We start from the raw sequence: 19,284 nt of genomic DNA, 5'->3' as shown, positions 1-19,284 counted from the left end.
TTTATAGAAGAAAATTTTTCCTGGAAGACATTTTGTGTATTGATATATTTAGTTTATTAGTTATATATTCATTCTGTCTATTGTTTTATATAGACCAAGGGCTCAGTCCACTGTTCACCCTTTCCTTACGAAACACATAGTGTAGCTACATAAGCCACCACAGGACAGACACGTCATCGTCTGAGACAATGTAATGCTGAACAGGGGTATTGTAAAAAACACAATGACAACTTTCATGTAAGGAGACCTGCGATGTATGTAGATAAAAATGTTGCATTCGAAGGTAATAAAAACAATACAGTTTATTATGTAAGGTCTTTATACACCACTGATAATATAGTTATGTAGATTATATTGCATTTCTGTCAAGAGATCCTTATAAACGTTACACACTGCACCTTTAACTTTGAACGAGATATTGTAAACTGGATCTAAAGTTGGATCTGCGTCTCTAGCAATTTTTCTGGACGTAGCCATAATTGGATCAATCAATATATACTAATAAAAATGTATACCTTGAACGCTAGTACCTTTTTAGGAAAAAGCATTTGTTAAATGTATAAATACAAATTCTACTTTAGTGTAGTACACTTAAATATGATGTCAATTTGAATCACTATTGGTTATACACACAATGATTTGAACAAATTGAGTATTAATCTTCAAAGCATACTGTAACTTATCCAGCACTGTTTGACATGAATGATGATGAAGTCATATTACTCATCTTATGATTTTCATCTGCATCCTACATACCTGAGCCTTATCTAGATATCAGATTACCAGCCCATGACTTGGGTCACCTCGCACCCACACAGTTATCACACAAAACACCCATTGAACTGCTTAGTAGCGCCTTGGTGACCATTTAGAGCATCCTAGCAACAGCATAGCAACGGTTTCCTTGCGAGACGTGAATATCTCGTGAATATCTCACATCTGATCATGTTCTGTGTTTGATTGACAGCTCCACGCACACGCAGACGTACAGTCTTGAGATTGAACCGTCTCTCTCATTGTGTCTGTACTGAAGGACGTCTCTCCCCAATGGAGCAGCTGCCTAATTGAGGAGAATGACTGTATGATGATATAAAGCCATTATCCTATAATCTCCTCTCCTCCCTGTAGACGTTCAGCACATATGTGATCATGAGGACTTATATCTGTCTGTGAGCTAACATCTCCACAGAGAAGAGCAGATCATCACCACAGCCGAGATGAAAGCTCTGTTATTTAAAGAGGAAGAACAATCGAAAGTCTTCTTCCCCTGACAGAGATGATGAAATGTGACCCGAGGAGAGACCTACAATCACAATCACCGTCTGACTAAAGATAAAGGAAAAAATACAAAATTGTGGTCTATTGTTACGGTTTCGCAAGCCCAGTCGATCTCATCCTAAATACAACTTTGTATGTCTGATTCAATAATAAACTGTGTCAGAAACGAATATCGCTAGCTTTATAAAGATATATTTTATTCTCATGTATATTTTCTTTAAAAACACTTTATATCAGTTAAAAAATGTCTAACCATATTTAATATAAAATAAGTACAGGGGCATTTTTACACAAAATAACTGAGGCATTTTCAAACCTTCAGTAGCCACAAGCAATAGTCGTCATTTCACCGTCTATGGCATAGGTCTTTAACTACTCTCCTTCGATGGACAGATTTTAAAATTGTAAATATGATACAGGCCCAACTTTTACCCATACTTTTACCCCTTTGATATATTTTGTACTTTTACCTATCATATATGTATATATAAATATATCGCAAAAGTTTATTTTATTTCATGCATCCAAAGCTCAAATTGGATCCGATAATTACCCACCCGCAAATGTTTGGCAACCCACGCAGCCCCTTTCCGACTCTCCTTCCGGTTTATCGGCCATCATTTGTCATGTACAGTGGTACATAACAAGGTAAAAGGCTGATTTTAAATCAGACAAAGATAACCGGCAGGCCAGGTTAACTATAGACCCAATATAATCCGGCTATGAGTAACCCACTTCCAGTCAAAATAAACTTGCCTTTGGTCACATGTTGTTTTTGCCAAACTAACTTGTGAGATGTCTGATAATTCATCATGTTAGCAAAGTCAACAAGCTGTTTGCTTTCATTAATTAATTCATTTTATTTTTTGGGCTACGGTAAGATGTCTATTAAATTTTCACTAAAAGCCCAAATTTTGCCTCGTTTTAGCCAAGACATCTGTGCTGTGTTTGGATGGCTATTAGACATCTTGTAAATGCAAAATTGCATGCTGGGTAATTTCAAACGCTGTGAGCAGAATTTCAATGTTTATGATTGTTTAAAACTGTGGCTATCTGGCAAACATTGCTCTGTTTGATCAATGCCAAATCTATATCAACTCACGGGCACAGGTTGAGTCTTGGACACCTGTTTGTCCAAACAATGGCAAACGTGCAAAGAAAAACAATCAATTCGCGAGCTAGTGGTGCAGAAATAAAGCATTGTAATATTTATTCAAAACTCAAATGATCCATGAGTCAAATGAACCAAAATGAATTAACGCTAGCAAACTGAACAGTCTTTCTCAAATAGAGTCGGGCTGTGAAGTGTTTGCAGACGATTGGCTCACGATTGGACTGACAGACCTGAATCAATTAGGCTGTAAATGCAGAGGCCGTGTGTTTGTGCACTTCGACTCCCTGCGCATCGAATTCAGCCTCTTTGTTTGTCTCACAAAATGATGAAGTCACAAAGTGAAGGGCCTGCTGGAGGAGACAAGTCTGCAAACATTCACAACACACACATGTACACGCTGTCCACCTGCAGGCACATCATTAGATGAGGCAGAAACACTGAAGCTCTGTCAACAGAAGCATTCATGAGCATCGTGTGCATCTGTGCGGTGAGTCAACTAAATTGACATTGTGTGTGTGTGTGTGTGTACGCGTGTCCGGTATGGGCCGGATGGTACCTGATGTTGAGACTCTTCCAGGTTGCCGCTGGCCCACAGCGAGAGTCCCAGACGATGACGGATTTTGGCCTCATCCTCGCGGCGGCCCAGCTGCTCGGCCAGACGCAGACCTGAGAGACGGCACAAACAGAGACAGATTCTCACATTAATGCTTTTGCAGTGTTTATACCGGCGTGCTTGTCAACCTGTTTAAAGCGTTTTAATGGCCTACTCATAATTTCATTCATATTTGGAGAGCTCTGTATATTTTTCATTCACTGCTTTCAGTTTTTCTTGATGATGAAACTTTGCTGTCATGACACGCTGATGTTTATCTCATTACAGAAAAGCCTCTGAAATGATTTCTTTCACTCATCACAGACTTTAATTACAGATTCAATCCCACTTTAAGTCCTCTGTCTCAGTGCAGTTCTTTATTCGAAACACATATAACCCATGAAAAACACAACAACTTACAGTATAACACCACCTATGATTATGCTACACAATCTAGGACAGTAGCATTTAGATGTTTTATACAAATTGGATTATAGTATAATACAAGTAAAATAGTCTATATACTTATACAGTATGCACTGCATACTAAGCTGTATCATGTGTGACAAATAAACAAACTGAATTGAAATCAGTCCTGCAGTATTTCATTTCAACCATAGTTCAACTTAAATCTAACTTAAAATTAGAGATGCACCGATATATCGGCCAATAATCGGTATCAAGGCGATAAAAGCAATTTTCCACATAGTTTAAAAACAGCCGATATATCCTGTCAATCAAAAGAGAACGGGAAAATGTAAAAGAAACATCTCTACACTGAAAAAAATTATTTTCAAGAAAAAACATTATCAAATATCTAAAAATTCTTAAATTAAGATGCTTTTTCTTGATGAACAAAACAACCCAAGAAAATAAGTCTAGTTTTTTGACCAAAAATATCAAATTTAAGTGATTTTGTTCCTAAAACAAGCAAAAAATGTCAATGGGGTCGCACTGGCACATCACAGAACCGGATATAGATGAGAAGTTGTTGTTTAAAAGTGCATATTTTTAATTTTTCTTGTCAAAAATGACAATCATTTCGCTAGATAAGACCCTTATGCCTCGTTTGGGATCATTAAGAGTCCTTTGAAACTGCAATTTTAAACTGCATTAAAACTTTTAAGTGTTGGGGTCCATTAAAGTCCATTAAAATGAGAAAAATCCTGGAATGTTTTTCTCAAAAAACATAATTTCTTCTCGACTGAACAAAGAAAGACATCAACATTTTGGATGACATGGTGGTGAGTAAATTATCTGGATTTTTTTTTTTTTTAGAAAATGGACTAATCCTTTAATAAATGTCTTTGTTATCGCATCCAATACTTTAATGTTACTCCGGTAAACAGAAAGCACATCTGGCTTCCTCCAGCGACAGCAAAACCTCCCAAATCAAAAATGCCAAGTAAAACTGAATATTACTGGTAATAAATATCATCATGGATTACTTTTCTTGCTCTTTTGCTTTGGTGACAAGCTGCTCTAAAAAATTTTGTGCACCAGCGCTGCGCAGAGGAAAGCCCTTATATGGAGCTGGATTGGGCGTGGTTTATGCAAATGACCAACCTTGTGCACGTGGCCGCTCATGTAGAAAACTCCAAATTCGCTAACGTAAAAACAAGTATAAGAACAAATTCATGTGCGTACACACGTGTTGCGAATTAGACGTAAAGTTTTCGTGAGAAGATCAAGTTTGCGTATAAATACGAAAAACGTACGCAATTATTAGTGAATAATGTGCAGTAAATCGTCTGGACGGGCCGGTGTCTGGATAGTTTTAATGCAGAACACAGACCAAAGAGCAGCTCATCTGAACTCATATGAAGCTCTCAGATAATTGGCTGTCAGGTGAAGGGATGCTGGGAGTTTCGGTGCAGAGGCCGTGACACACAATCTGAATCTATCTGCTCATCTCTAACTGTCCTGCACTGATATTATAGAGAGATAGAGATAGATAGAGAGAGAGAGAGAGAGAGAGAGAGAGAGAGAGATAGAGAGAGAGAGAGAGAGAGAGAGAGAGAGAGAGAGAGAGATGGAAAAGTCTCCAGCAGTGAATGAAGAGCGTTAAGCGTTCAGGTCGCTTTACTCCTGACTTCAGCTGACAGCCATTGAAAGTTTCAGAAAGAAAAGTTTTAATTGTAATTCAACCAGAAACCCTTTGACAAAACAGGTTTGTCATTTATTTCATGCACAGGATTATTATAACAACATACGCTCAATAGATAACATATTCCTGTTCAGCATGGAGGCCAACAAATTTAGTTGAATTTAAATCTTCTCAGTGGAAAAAACACCAGATGGCTTTCTGAACAAGTAAACATACAAGAGTTTAAACATGTTGGTTTAACATCACTTCCTGACATCTTTAGTTGTTTAACTGTAAAATAAAGATGTGCCGGTGATAATTAGCTGATTTCTACAGCAAGCATCCATCACAATATATTACTACAACTCAATGTCATAAATCTAAAATATAATAATTAAACATATATCCCCAAACATAATGACATGTGTGACTTACCTTCCTGCAGATACATGACCGACTGCGAGTAGTTTTGTAACGCGTGGTGTGTCCGGCCCAAACTGCTATACGCCAACGTCTTGGCCACCAGATCATTGGTCTGTGCCGCGATGCTCAGGTGTTGCTCTTGGTACACCACAGCCCGCTCGAAATTACCCAGCGACTCGTAGGTGACACCCAGGTTCCCGTACGCCCGGCCCTGGCAGCTGCCGTTCCCCGTCTCCTCCGCAATCTGGAGGTCCAGCTGGTGAAACTGAAGGGCTGTGTCGTGCTCACCCATCAGCTGGTACACGGTGCCCAGACCGCAGCTGGCGTCACCTTCCAGCAATCGATCCTGGGTGTCGCGTGCGATGCCGAGCTGCCGTTCCAGACAAGAAATGGCCTGCTCGTAGTTTCCCAGTTGGCTGTGCAGGCTGCCCAGTTCTCCGTAGGCCTGGGCTTTTCCTCCGCATTCACCGAGCTCGTGTGCAACCACCAAACGTTTCTCGAAGCACACCAGAGACTGCTGCAGGTTTCCCATTGCCCTGACAGACACAGACACATTTTATATATATACGGTACAAAGACACACATTTAAAAATACAGATTGTTATGGCCCTGTTTATGTAGCTCAATTGAAAAAGCAATGGAAAGGCAATGCTAAGGGAACACAAATGTAAAGCTTAAAAGCACTGCAAGTCACTTTGGATAAAAGCATCTGCCAAATGCATCAATGTAAAATCTGAACAAATCAAAAAAACAAACAAAACAACAGTGACTACAATCTACATAACTGTGACTACACATCAGTTGACAGCCTACAGTCTAAAACATCACAATGACGAATATTAATAAATGAAATGATTAATTCAATATTTGCTGTTACTTAATAATCCCAGTTAATCACTTAAGGGTGTGCATTAGTGATGTTGTCATTGTTAAGCGTTCTTAAGCACAGCGTGAAGTTTATTGGTCTTACAGCGAAATGAAAACAGACACCAACATCCAATAAATAACAACATCATTTCAAGCTAAAATATGCATGATTGTATTTTGCGTTAATAGATAGGCACGTTAATTAAATTTTTCAAATAATGTCAGTCACCATATGCATTATTTGGTGCATTATTACAAGCATTCTCGCGCAAAGTGAAACCCACAAACCCTCTCATGCGCGGAAAAGGACGCAATGTGCATACTAATGTGAAACTATGATGATAATAACTATAACCATCGCCAACTATCGTCATGAAAGCCTGCTATTGGCGATATGTCTGACGATCGTCAATACACGATACTCTTGTTTATCGGCACAACCCTATTTATGTTTAAGCAATATGAACTTTGCAACGTGGATCATCTGATTAGATCTTAAAGGTGCCAAAGAATGCATTGTAATAATCTGTTAAATTATTATCTGATATCTACATAGAAGTTTGTGGCTTTATTAAATGCATAAAAACGATCCAGAGTCAGCCCTAGGATTTGCCTTTAGCATGAAATGGTCTATTATTATCTTTTATTACACGGCTCTCTGGAATGCTTGATTCTGATTGGTCAGTTGAGACATTTGCAGGTTCGTTCTTTTCAAATAATAACCGCTCCAAAGTAATAACACATAGCCGGTAATACTTGTACGATTTAAATCGCTCCGCGCCAATAAAGATTACTGTTTGGCGCCATCTTTTGACAAACACTGGACAACCACAAAATTTTGACATTAATTTTAACATGTACGGAAAAAACAAAACATTTAAACAGTGGATAGAAGAACGAACAACGACAAGACACATAGAGCTTACTGAGACTGAACTTGACAAAATAGAGCATGACAGCTACGAAGGCAACACACAAAAAAATACAGAATGGGCATTAAAACTTCTCAAAGACTGGCTAAAAGAAAAAAAATGGAGACAGACAAGTATGAAGCAGAGGATCTTAATAAGGTATTACGATCATTTTATGCATCTGTGCAAAGTTTCGCGGAAGGATAAAAATGTTTATTTAAAACAAATATGCCAATAAAATGTTTCAAATTCATATTCATCATGTCCAGTTTTTTTTCTTATGTGGCAAGTAGCCGTGTAATAAGCGGGATAATGTAGAGGAAGCCGGTAGTTAACGCGAATTATTTCCCGATAACTACCGGCTACCTCTACAATATCCCTTACATATGGAAGGGTCATGAATATTAACGTTGAGCTCTGCTGTGATTGGCTGTTTCTCAGAGCAGCTCCTTCAGTAGCTCTGTGTGTGTGTAAACAGATCTTATGTTTGAGTCTGTATCAGATTTTGAGGAATAATCAACTGTTTTGAGATAGACCTGCAAAACGTAACTGTAACGTCAATAGAAGAAGTTCAGTCTAAACGTTAGCATATAGCATTAACTAGCATATAACGCTAACTCAGCAGTCACAACTTTATTTTTAGCATTGTACACTTTGTACTTAATTTAATGTGGGTTGCGTACATCTGGACTGTAACATCACAGTTGGTGTTATGTTGAGATATCCAGCATGAGGTTTACATAAGAAGTATGTTTGAAACTCACGATATGTTATTACCATGTACACAACTCTTATTATTTATCTATGCCTACAGTTTTATGACACCTTTAATATCAAGCTCATTACATGAAACAGAATCTTGAAATGCATAAATGTTGGTCTAGTTTATTGGATGTAAAATACTGTATGTGAGGCGATCACATGAGACTCTGTGCTTTCGATCAATACGGCCTATTTGAGAAACACGCAGGTGGATGTAACTTAACGTAACTTCATTTAAAAGAGAAATGTAGCTCTCATATCCTCCAGGATAAGACTGCGAATCTACCGTCAGTCTCTCTGTGGAATAACCCGAGCGGCTTTAATTCATACGAGCCAAGGACTCTCTCACTACTTAGGTAGCATAAAAGCAATGCATCATTACCCCTTGTTGTACTGTCACTTGAAATTACAGCAACATCAGTCTTACTGAAAGGCCCTGCCTCATTTCAATATAAATGAAACAAATAGGTTTTAACGCAGGGCTTTAATGAGCTTCTCGTCGAATTCTTCTTTGGTATCGGAGTCAAGCGTCATTCCACTGAGGAGAGAGCAAGTGCATTGTCACGTACTGACAGTGTAATTTACCTTCCCGTTGTACTGCGGTAAGAAAAAGGGGGTGTTGGGTGGATGTGTTTGGCTCATTTTGGGCCCGGTGTGAGTTCTCTCCACACGAGCAGCTGAATCCAGGTTTGACAGAGCCCTGCAGCAAACCATTCATCATATTTTGATGCCCGTGTGTGCTTGTGGAGGAGTGGGGTGAGCAGAATCCATACGCGTTTCTATGACGGGAGTCAAAGTGCTTCTAGGCCTGATTGGATATTAATAAAAACGGATGTATGACGGATCACACTGAGACCACAGGCGTGTGCTGAACAACGCTTTAGTCTGTCATAAACCATTTAACTATGAAACTGACTAGGTTCAACAAGAAGAAAATGTTAGATCTGTTAATTGTCCACATTTTCACTCATCAAAATCATGAAATAACACAAATGTAACTTACAAAAAATGTTGTGACTACAGACAAACTTTAAATGTATGTGTTGCCTTCTTGAGCATTATGCTGCGTTCACACCAGACACGGTAGAGGTCTCGCAGCGCGAATGAGGCTTTGCCGTGGCAAACGCATGTGTTAACCAATCAGGAGCTTGCTCTAGTAGTGACGTGATTACAGGAAGCGAGTGGAGTCACAGAAGCCCCTCCCATGACGTGAATTTCCACGTGAATGTCTTGATGACTAGAAATTCACGCGCGGCTTTGAGGCGCGAATGAAGCGAGTAAACGCAAACGGTTCAAGCGGCAAACTAGGCGCGGTAGACGCGATTTTGATGCCTCAAACGTGGCTGGTGTGAACCCACGGTCAGTGAATGTTTGTATCTTTTGTTATAAGTGTGTATGAGTGTTAATTGTCCTGAAAAGTGTGAAAAAATGAATCTCAACAACATTGTGACACTGGACCACAAAACCACTCTTAAGTCGCAGGGGTATATTTGTGGCAATAGCAAACAATACAATGGGTCTCATTCACTAATAATTACGTAAGTTTTTCGTATTTATACGCACACTTGAACTTTGCCTAATTCAAAACATGTGCATAAGCACATGAATTTGTTTTTATACTCGTTCTTATGTTAAGTCATTTTGAAGTTTTCTAGATGAGCGGTAGCGTGCACGACGTTGGCAATTTGCATAAAACACGCCCAATATAACTCCATATAAGGGCTTTCCGCAGCGCAGGTCCACAGAAAATTTTAGAGCAGTTTGTCACCGAAGCAAAAGAGCTGGAAAAGAAATTCATGATCATATTTATTATCGGTAATATTCTGTTTTACTTTGCATTTTTGATTTAAGAGGTTTTGCTGTCACTGGAGGAAGTCAGTGCTGTGTGTCCACTGGAGTAACATTAAAGTATTGGATGCGATAAGACGAGCATCTGTATCTAAAATAAAACAGACAGGGGATCAAGTAATTGATGTTTAGACTTCTCATGACATTTACATGACATTTACATCAGACATTAAACAGATGATTTAAATATATAGATTTAAAAAGTGAGGAAGGAACGTTTGAAGATTTGGCATCTTCTTAATATGTGTTGAGAAAATAAGTAGGCTATAATAATAATGTATAATATCCTCTATATAATAATAAAATAGATAATGTATATAATAATATATAATATTACAATATAAGTCAACATTATTATATACATTATAATTATAGCATAGTATTTTATTATAGCGTATGTTTTTATTTATATTTTTTGTCTTTTTTATGCCAAAAATCATTAGAATATTAAGTAAAGATCATGTTTCATAAAGGTATTTTGTCAATTTCTTACCGTAAACAAAAAAAAATGTATTCATCAGTAGTAATTTGGTTTGCTATGGACTTCATTTGGACAACGTTAAAGACGATTTTCTCAATATTTTAATTTTTTCCAGATTTTTAAATAGTTGTATCTCAACCAAATATTATCCTATCCTAACAAGCTTGTTTCTTCAGCTTTCTGATGATGCATAAATCTCAATTTCAAATAATTGACCCTAATTACTGGTTTTGTGGTCCAGGGTCACATTTAGTCAATGTTGGAAATGGGTCAAACATACAGAAGACGCTGGAAAATTTTGGGGAAGTTTACTGGCTGAGATCAAACAAGACACTCATAAACAACAGTCACAAAACATTAAAACAGTCGCTGATCAAGTATGTAAACTTTTAAACTGAACTATTTGAGTATAATATGCAATCATTATTCTGTGTTGTGACTTATATGTAAGCATGTGTTATGTAAAATAGTTTGTTCAGAGCAGTACTAACTTAAACTAAGTTTTTTGGCTAAATACTAACATTAAGCAGATTTTGCGAGGGGTATTTGATCACATTCATTGTGCTCAATCTTTCTCTAGAGTTTGCAGACATGTAGTTTTGTTATTTGATCTCACAGTTTCACACTGAGATGTTTTCTAAACAGTACTGAAGGAATTCTCGTCTATTCTGGACTAGATTCTTCATTTCCTTTCTTCTTTTCATTTTCCCCAGGTAATCTATTTCAGATACCAGCTTTTGCGCCCTTATAAAGCTTGAGAAAAACCTAAACAACACTGTGGAAAATCTCCATTTGCAAATAACAAAGAAATAACAAAAGTAAGCCTCATTAACCCTTGTGCATTGTTCAATTCACTACCCTTTTGGGTTGTTTGAAACATCAAATAAATTAAACATCTGTAAAAATGTGTCAGATTTTTTTTGGCATAAATGTGTTAAAGATGCAGTGTGTAAATATTAGCGACATCTAGTGGTGAGGTTGCGAATTGCAACATACGGCTCAGTCCACCGCTCACCTCTTGCTTTTGAAACACATAAGAGAAGCTATGGCAGCCGCCACCGGACAAACATGTCATCGTTTGAGACAACTTAGTAAAAAGGTTTGTCCGTTAAGGACTTCTGTAGAAACACGGCTGCACAAAATGGTGACTTCCATGTAAGGGGACCCTCTGTGTATGTACATAAAACGTCTAATTCTAAGGCAATAAACACATAACGGTTCATTATGAAAGGTCTTTATCCACCCCTGATAATTTAGTTTTGTATATTATTTTGCATTTCTGACAAGAGATCCTTCTAAAAATGATAGACTGCACCTTTAATCAACCTTAGTACTGATCGAAACTACCAAATGTTTAGAAAAAAAATAAAAAATCCAAAATTGTAACTTTAATTGCCAAGTTCATAAGTGATGTCCCTGATTTGGGGAAAAACAAAAAAGTGATTGTGGACTGGATTTTTTATTAATCTTTTTCACAGTCTTGGGGATGCCAAAGATTAGTAAAAATTTCGGCTTTAATGCATTTTTAGTTTTTCTGCAGCATCAGATTTAATTTTTTTCTTCCTCATTTACTGTTCGTGGCTGTTTTTGACCCATTGACTTTCATTATAACGACATTTTTGATGCCATGACGCCATATAATCATGCATTCTTGACTTTTGGTGATTTATCCTTTTGCAAAGAGGTAAAATTTATAATTTTACTGTTGATCACAACATGGCACCATTAACCCTTTAGTAGGCCTGTGCAAGAAACAAAGCCAAGAAAGCTTGACCCAAAAATGGTTTAAATTATATCCGTTTTAACCCAATGCTTGGATGAAAATAGAACTCTTTTTTGGGTTAGCTATGCATTTAAGTTCATGAGAAACATTTCATTTAAATGACCCTAAACTTTTGACTGGTAATGTATATAAAGACACACAAACACACATCTGTGCCTAATGATCCCCTGAGATTCTGCAGTTCATACACGTTTATGTTTTTCACTGCAAGTGTGTGTATTGATCTCAAGCGTGTCGTGTGTGTTAGCGTGTTAAAGGTGAGGTCATGATCTCATACGAAACCATTTCATTTTCAATCTTTGTGGTGTTGTGAGAATGTTCAGTGTTCGTCTGTTGACCTCTTGCTGTCAGTCAACACACTCCCTGAAACACTAACTGTTGCGTCAGTCTGCGTGACTCCACTTAACAAAAATGCTAATAAATCATTTAAACCACATTAAAATCTCATCTGATCTTGCTTGAGAGGAATGCTACGCTGTACTAGCGGATGTATTAACAACCCCAAGACTTATTTGGATACTTAAAACACACTAAAAATGCTTGAATGTTATTGCATATCAAAGCATGTGTCATTTATTACAAAGAAGCACAAACACTGAAGATAAAACAATCCAAATATATTTAAATACGTCCAACTTTATATTACTCTTATGCATTTGGCAGACGTTTTCATCCAAACTTACAGTGCATTCAACGTAAACGTTTTTATCAGTACGCATGTACTCTGGGAATCGAACCCATGACTATTTGTGCGGCTGATGCAAGGCTAATGTGAACCCACACTATGCAATACGCTAATGGGAACTTATTTGTTTGCAATTACTTCTAAGAAAGGTAAAGTTTGAAAAAAGTGTAAAGTCATTTGACAGCAGATGATTTGATATTTATAGTGTGTATTTTGAAGTGTCTAAACACTTACTGTGCCATTAAAAATCCATTAGCTCAATAACAAATAATTAAAGCCGACGTTACCTGTGTCCGTTGCCCAGACCTCTGTATGCCTTCTCTTGATCCTGCATATGATTGAGGCTCTGTGCCACAGACAGATATTGATCGTAGTACTTAATAGCCTCTTCAAAATCCCCCAGAGAGTCATAGCAGTCGCCCAGGTTACCGTAAGCACGTCCTCGATCAAGCACGGCCTCGTTCCCGCTGAGCTGCTGCAACATCGCCAACTGCTGCTCGAAATATCCAATGGCTTCCTCCATGACACCCATGTTCATTTTAGTGATGCCCATGTTACCGTAGACCTGCGCCTCCACGCTGGGGTCCTTCAGTTTTTGTCCCAGCTCGAGCTGTTCTTCGTAGCATTTAAAGGCCATGGTGTACTTCCCGAGGGACATGTAGACGGCGGCGAGGTGTCCGTGAGCTTGGCATTCACCTTGTATGTCTCCCAGCTCCTGATAAACCTCCAGTTCTTGGGTGTGGTACCCTAAGGCCTTGTCATATTTCTGCAGCATCCTGTAGGCTGCGCCCAACGCGGCGTAAGCGTTGGCTTCCATCTTGCGATCCTTGACTTGATGCGCCAAAGTCAGCTGCTGCTCGTAAAACTTGACAGCTCCAGGTACGTCCTTTTTACACAAAAAGATGTCGCCCAAGTTGCCCAAGGCACGGAATCTGGCCTGCGAATTGTTCAGGGACTGCGCCAAGGAAAGCAGGTACTTTTGGCACTCCTCCGCCTTGCCGTAGTCGCCTAGCGCCTTGAAGGCCAGGCCCAGGTTGCAGTAGGCTTTGGCTTGGCTCAACTTGTCGTGGAGGTCCTTAGCGAGTGCCAGGTCCTGCTCGTAATACTTTACCGCCTCCTGAAAGTTTCCCAGACAGTAGTGTGCATATCCTAGATTGTGACAGACCTTCCCTTCGCTCTCCATATCTTGGAGGTCCGGGGAGAGTCGCAGGTACTGCTCGTAGTACGGCACGGCTTGGGGAAACTCTCCCCGCGAGCAGTGGAAGTTACCCAGGTTGCCTAGGGCCCGTGCCTCGCTCTGAACATCTCTCAGCTCGCGTGCGATATTCAGATGATTTTGGTAATGTTGGAGGGCTCGATCGTGGGCTCCCAGAGCCTGGTAAGCCACCGCCAGGTTTCCGTGAGTGGAAGCCTGCGAGGCACGATCGTTAACCTCCATGGAAATCTGAAGCTCTTGTCTGTGGTAGCGCACCGCCTGGTCAAAGGCGCAGAGGGCGTTGTAAGCGTTGCCCATGTTTCCGTACGCTCTTCCCTGGGCGGCGTAGTCATTAAGCTCCTGGGCGATGGACAGATGAGCCTTGTGTAACTTCAGAGCCGTTTCGTAGTCCCCTTTCATCTGGTGAATGATTCCTGTAAAGGAGAAAAGAATGGCATCATACGGCAGAACATTTATCATGCTTCACAGGAAAACAGAAATGGCTTTTCGATATCTTCCTTCCTCCATATATCTGGTAAAGCGACTACAGATTAGCTTTACATTTAAAACGGTCCTACACTACTGACATCAGAAGCAAATCCTTTCAAATGGAAAAAAAGACAAAATCAGATCTGATCAAAAAGCACTGAAGCTTGTAAAATATCTTTTAATTAAAAAGTTCTGCACCCTGACGATAACAATCAAAACAGGCTGTTTTTCCCTCTATCCCGAGAGAAGTCCTGGCAATTTTTAGCCCTCCCTACTGTTGTCTCACCACTTTTCCATAATACGATCATTACCGTCATAACATTACAGTACCGCCTCTGTGGTTCAGCCTGCGAAAGGCCATGAAGCAGAGGATGGATGGAGGCTAATGAATACTTTTGATGGAAAATAAGTTTGCGGGGAACATTAATTGTGGTCCGCACCAGTTGGCTTCCAATCTTAATGTGTTCTAATCGTCCCTTTCCTTTAAAAACCAGAGGGCTATTTGCTAAATATCAGGGATCAGGAAAACTGCTGGTACTGGTGGAAAACAAGACGTATCAACCCGAGACCTCTGTGGTGACATTTGTGTAATCGTCAGATGCCGAATGACCTGAAAATGAGCTCCGGAAGCGAGACGCCAAGAAAAATACAGTGATAAAAATATAGCGTGTGAGATGAAAGGTTTTTTAGAAAGATGTGGAGCCACTGTTGATAGAGTGGCTTGGCATCTCGAGAAGCATTTTTTTGTATTTCGTGTGTATTTCGATAGTATAATAGGATGTGGCAGGGGGCATGAGAATGGGTGAGGGGTTGCCCATCTGCTCACCGTTAATACTCGTGTGCCAAGGCAGGATTACCAGCATGTGGTAAATCCAATTAGATCCAGCGCCAAACTGGTATCCTGACACTAAAGGCCCATTAGAGAGCCCATCTATTCACAAACATTTCCATAAAATAGCACCGGACTTCAGTGGCTAATTATCAATACTTAACCCCCTGATTCCTCATTCATCAACTCGAGACAAAGCATGTTAGAAGCGTGTTTAAAAATTATTCCTTGGAGACCCCAGCAGAGACGTGTGCCAGACATGAGTAACATATTCGTTGTGCTTCAGCCATCCAACAATGAGAGGTTTAAAAGTGTGAAGCTTTGTAAATGATTGATCCTGAATGTGTCACACATCACAGGAAAACATTAAACTAAACAAGAATCTTCACATTTAAAAGGAATGAGTGCGTTTACATACACAGTCTTAGGTCGATTATGCTTAATAAATTGATAAGGTCAAGTAAACGCGTAAACGTTTTTTTTTTTTAGGGAAAGCCCATAAACGGCGAATTCAAAAAATTATCGGCACAGAAAGTTTTTTGCTCATTATTTTGCATTGCTTATAAACACCTTAACCAGCTTTCTCGTAGCTTTGTTCATGCAAAGTAGTTGGGATAGAAACTGTAAAAATTAAAGCTCATGTTACATGGTTACAGGTTCTGCAGACATGAGAAAAAATACAACAGCATATTTTAAGACTAGGGATGCAAAATTCTGGAAACTTTCCATGGAAATCACACAGGAATATATGGGAATTGTGGTACATGGATGAAGATGAGTCGATTTTTCGATTAATCGTTTTTTAAAATGTGGTCGATTCAAAATCAATTCTCAAAGAGCAGAATAGACTTTTTTATTTCATATTTATTTCTGCAAACATTGAACGTTAGATTAACGTTAATCTAATTACTAGTCTTCTTCACTAGATGTCACCCTCTTTTTTGCCTTGCGCGATTTTACCAAGAAGGGAGAGGCAAGCCTGTCATTCATTCATTCAGTGCTTTAAATGGCAGTTTCACGTGCTTCATTGACGTTGATGTTTGAATCGAGTATAAATACCAACCCGAGAACCGGAATCGAAAATTGAATCGAGAATCGAAATCGAATCGATTTGATAGCTTGCGAATAGGAATCCAATTGATCTGGAACATCTGAATCGATACCCAGCCCTAGTCATGTATGTGATACAGTTTGTATAAATGATCCAATATTTATAAATCATTTTTCCAACTTGGAATATTTCCAAAATTTCCAAAATTCTTGAGCTTTGCAAAACTACTTAAGACAGATTTCCAGTCTGCTTTTTAAACAACTACATGTACTATAGGCGATGACGTCACTGCCTGCCAAAAACACCTGAAAAATCTCCAAATTCCATGTAAATGCAGTTTTCTGCATAGCTGGTTTATTGATTTGCATGTAAAAACAAGAAAAGAGGTTTCTATATTAAGCATATTTTTTTTTTGCTTTTATCTTCCAATACCGATTATAGGCCAATATACACTCACCTAAAGGATTATTAGGAACACCTGTTCAATTTCTCATTAATGCAATGGTGTAATGGTGTGGGGGATGTTTTCTTGCCACACTTTAGGCCTCTAAGTGCCAATTGGGCATCATTTAAATGCCACAGCCTACCTGAGCATTGTTTCTGACCATGTCCATCCCTTTATGACCACCATGTACCCATCCTCTGATGGCTACTTCCAGCAGGATAATGCACCAAAGCTTGAATCATTTCAAATTGGTTTCTTGAACATGACAATGAGTTCACTGTACTAAAATGACCCCCACAGTCACCAGATCTCAACCCAATAGAGCATCTTTGTGATTTGGGGGAACGGAATCTTCGTGCCCGGGATGTGCATCCCACAAATCTCCATCAACTGCAAGATGCTATCCTATCAATATGGGCCAAAATTTCTAAAGAATGCTTTCAGCACCTTGTTGAATCAATGCCACGTAGAATTAAGGCAGTTCAAATGGGGGTCAAACACAGTATTAGTATGGTGTTCCTAATAATCCTTTAGGTGAGTGTATAGATGCACCCCTAGTCTTGACAAACCTGTTGCATGATCCAAGGATGTTGCTATGTGGTTGCTAAGGTGTTTTTGGTGATTAATCATTGCTGGATGGTTGCTAGGGTGTTCCGGGATGGATACAGGATGAGTTACATCCCAAAGGGGCCTGGGATTTGTTCAAATCACTAACTCTAAGTATGAACAATACTAATAGTGATGTTTTACTCTGTAAGCGGCACTAATAAGTAAGCTAAAAACAAATATGCTGAGCTGAACAATTTAGCAATGCGCTCCTGTCAGTACATAAATACTCCCTACTGTTTGTGAATTAATAGCCGTCCCTAATGGGCGCAAACTAATGAATCATTTATACAATTTAGGTATTAGCAGCTAAAACAGTCACCACAGAAGGACTTATCATCCGTCTGAGAATGAGGTCACGCTTACAGAAACATATAAGAGGATTAGCGGGCCATCGGCGGACGCTGCGGGAATACATATGGGCATCGTGTAGAAGTTATATCTTCAGGGTTGAAAGGGTGGTGTAAGAAGAGGCCTTGGGGCTGATCGGAGGTCAGTGAAAAGGTTAAAACTCAAATGTAAGTAGTGAATTATAATAGCAATGCTTCAGTATATGACCAGAGGAGATGCAGGCTGTGAGCGGCTCTGTCTACATTAGCGCTGGGATTTTGATGATATTTTGCCAGCTACTATATGGGACAAGTGATGGGCAGCCCTTCAAACAAACATTAAAATAACTTCCTCCTTAGGCGTCCGTCTCGCTTGCATGCATGCGAAATGCAGTAATTTAATCTTTAAATGGCTTCCACCCCAAATGAATGAGACGCTACAACTTTATTTTATTTTCACAGGCGACGTCCTACTTGAAGTCATTACTTGGCCGCCTCTTCAAGCGCTTCACTTCTGTAAAGGCTGAATGAATTATCTTTAGCATTGATTCGCTATCAGAGATGTTGACAGCTAAATAAAGTCAATCACTTGAGCAGTCTTTAGATATGTGTTCAATTCTTAATAAGAGTAGATTTAATAATAGAAAGGCTTTACTTTGATTAAATGTCATAATTATGTGATGCATATCATGCATCGTATAACAAGCTTCTGTCCACCAAATAAATGAAAAACGACACCCTGCAGTCGGATAATGAAAATATAAATCCCTTTCATTCTCTAAGCAGAGAAACAGATATTTAAATGATAATGCATATACGGATGTATAGCAGCCATTTTAAAGGTGGGAGGGAAGATCTCAAGTGATGAGACCCTTAAAGGCCATGTACTGCAGGGCTAGTCAACTGGCACCCCGCCAGCCAAATTCGGCCCTCCAAGCAACTTTATTCATCCCGCCAGTCATCCTTGTCTAATTTAAAATCAGCGTGGTTACATTAAAGCCGCCTTTCAACTGTAAATGACAAATGACGGCCGATAAACCGGAAGCAGAGTCGGAAATGGGCTGCGTGGGATGCCAACCATCTGCGGGTGCGTTATTTTTGGATCCAATTTGAGCTTTGAATGCATTGAAAAAATAAACTTGTGCAAGTATACCGCATGTGACGCGCCGACCACAAGTGATGTATTTCAGTGTGTTCCAATCCAAACACTGCGTGCAAGATGAAAATTATTCATCCTTTTTTGTTTAACTTTATCAGTAACACTTTAATCCTACATAAAAAAACGATTGATTACTGATAAGTAAATTATTAAGTAAAAATACATTCATACATTGAAGCCTCTTGCGCTGGAATGAGCTTCTCTCCCATGTTGACAAGGATTTACGATTAAACTGAAATTTCATTGCGACTGCCACTAGGGGGCGAACTCAGACAGTCGCATCCGAATGTAGTGTACAATAAAAAGGCGGTTTAGCCTATATATCTTTAAAATATTAAAACAGAAAACATG

General features: G+C 39.1%; 1 protein-coding gene across 3 annotated transcripts in view; it reads right to left on the bottom strand.

The window, feature by feature from the left end:
• The window catches only part of ttc28 (tetratricopeptide repeat domain 28), a 296,324-nt gene that overhangs the window by 31,848 nt on the left and 245,192 nt on the right, over positions 1-19,284 (bottom strand). For all 3 annotated transcript variants that reach the window (XM_065263595.1, XM_065263601.1, XM_065263606.1), the window contains 3 exons: positions 13,118-14,459; positions 5,506-6,029; positions 2,949-3,058 (listed from right to left, as the gene is read on the bottom strand). In XM_065263595.1, the coding sequence (XP_065119667.1) occupies positions 2,949-3,058; positions 5,506-6,029; positions 13,118-14,459 (1,976 nt within the window). The remainder of the gene's footprint in view (positions 1-2,948; positions 3,059-5,505; positions 6,030-13,117; positions 14,460-19,284) is intronic.

The sequence above is a fragment of the Paramisgurnus dabryanus genome, chromosome 10 (assembly GCF_030506205.2).
Source record: "Paramisgurnus dabryanus chromosome 10, PD_genome_1.1, whole genome shotgun sequence".
NCBI classification, from domain to species: Eukaryota; Metazoa; Chordata; class Actinopteri; order Cypriniformes; family Cobitidae; genus Paramisgurnus; species Paramisgurnus dabryanus.
The sequence above is the reverse complement of the archived record's forward strand: the minus strand, read 5'-3'. Positions and strand labels throughout refer to the sequence as shown.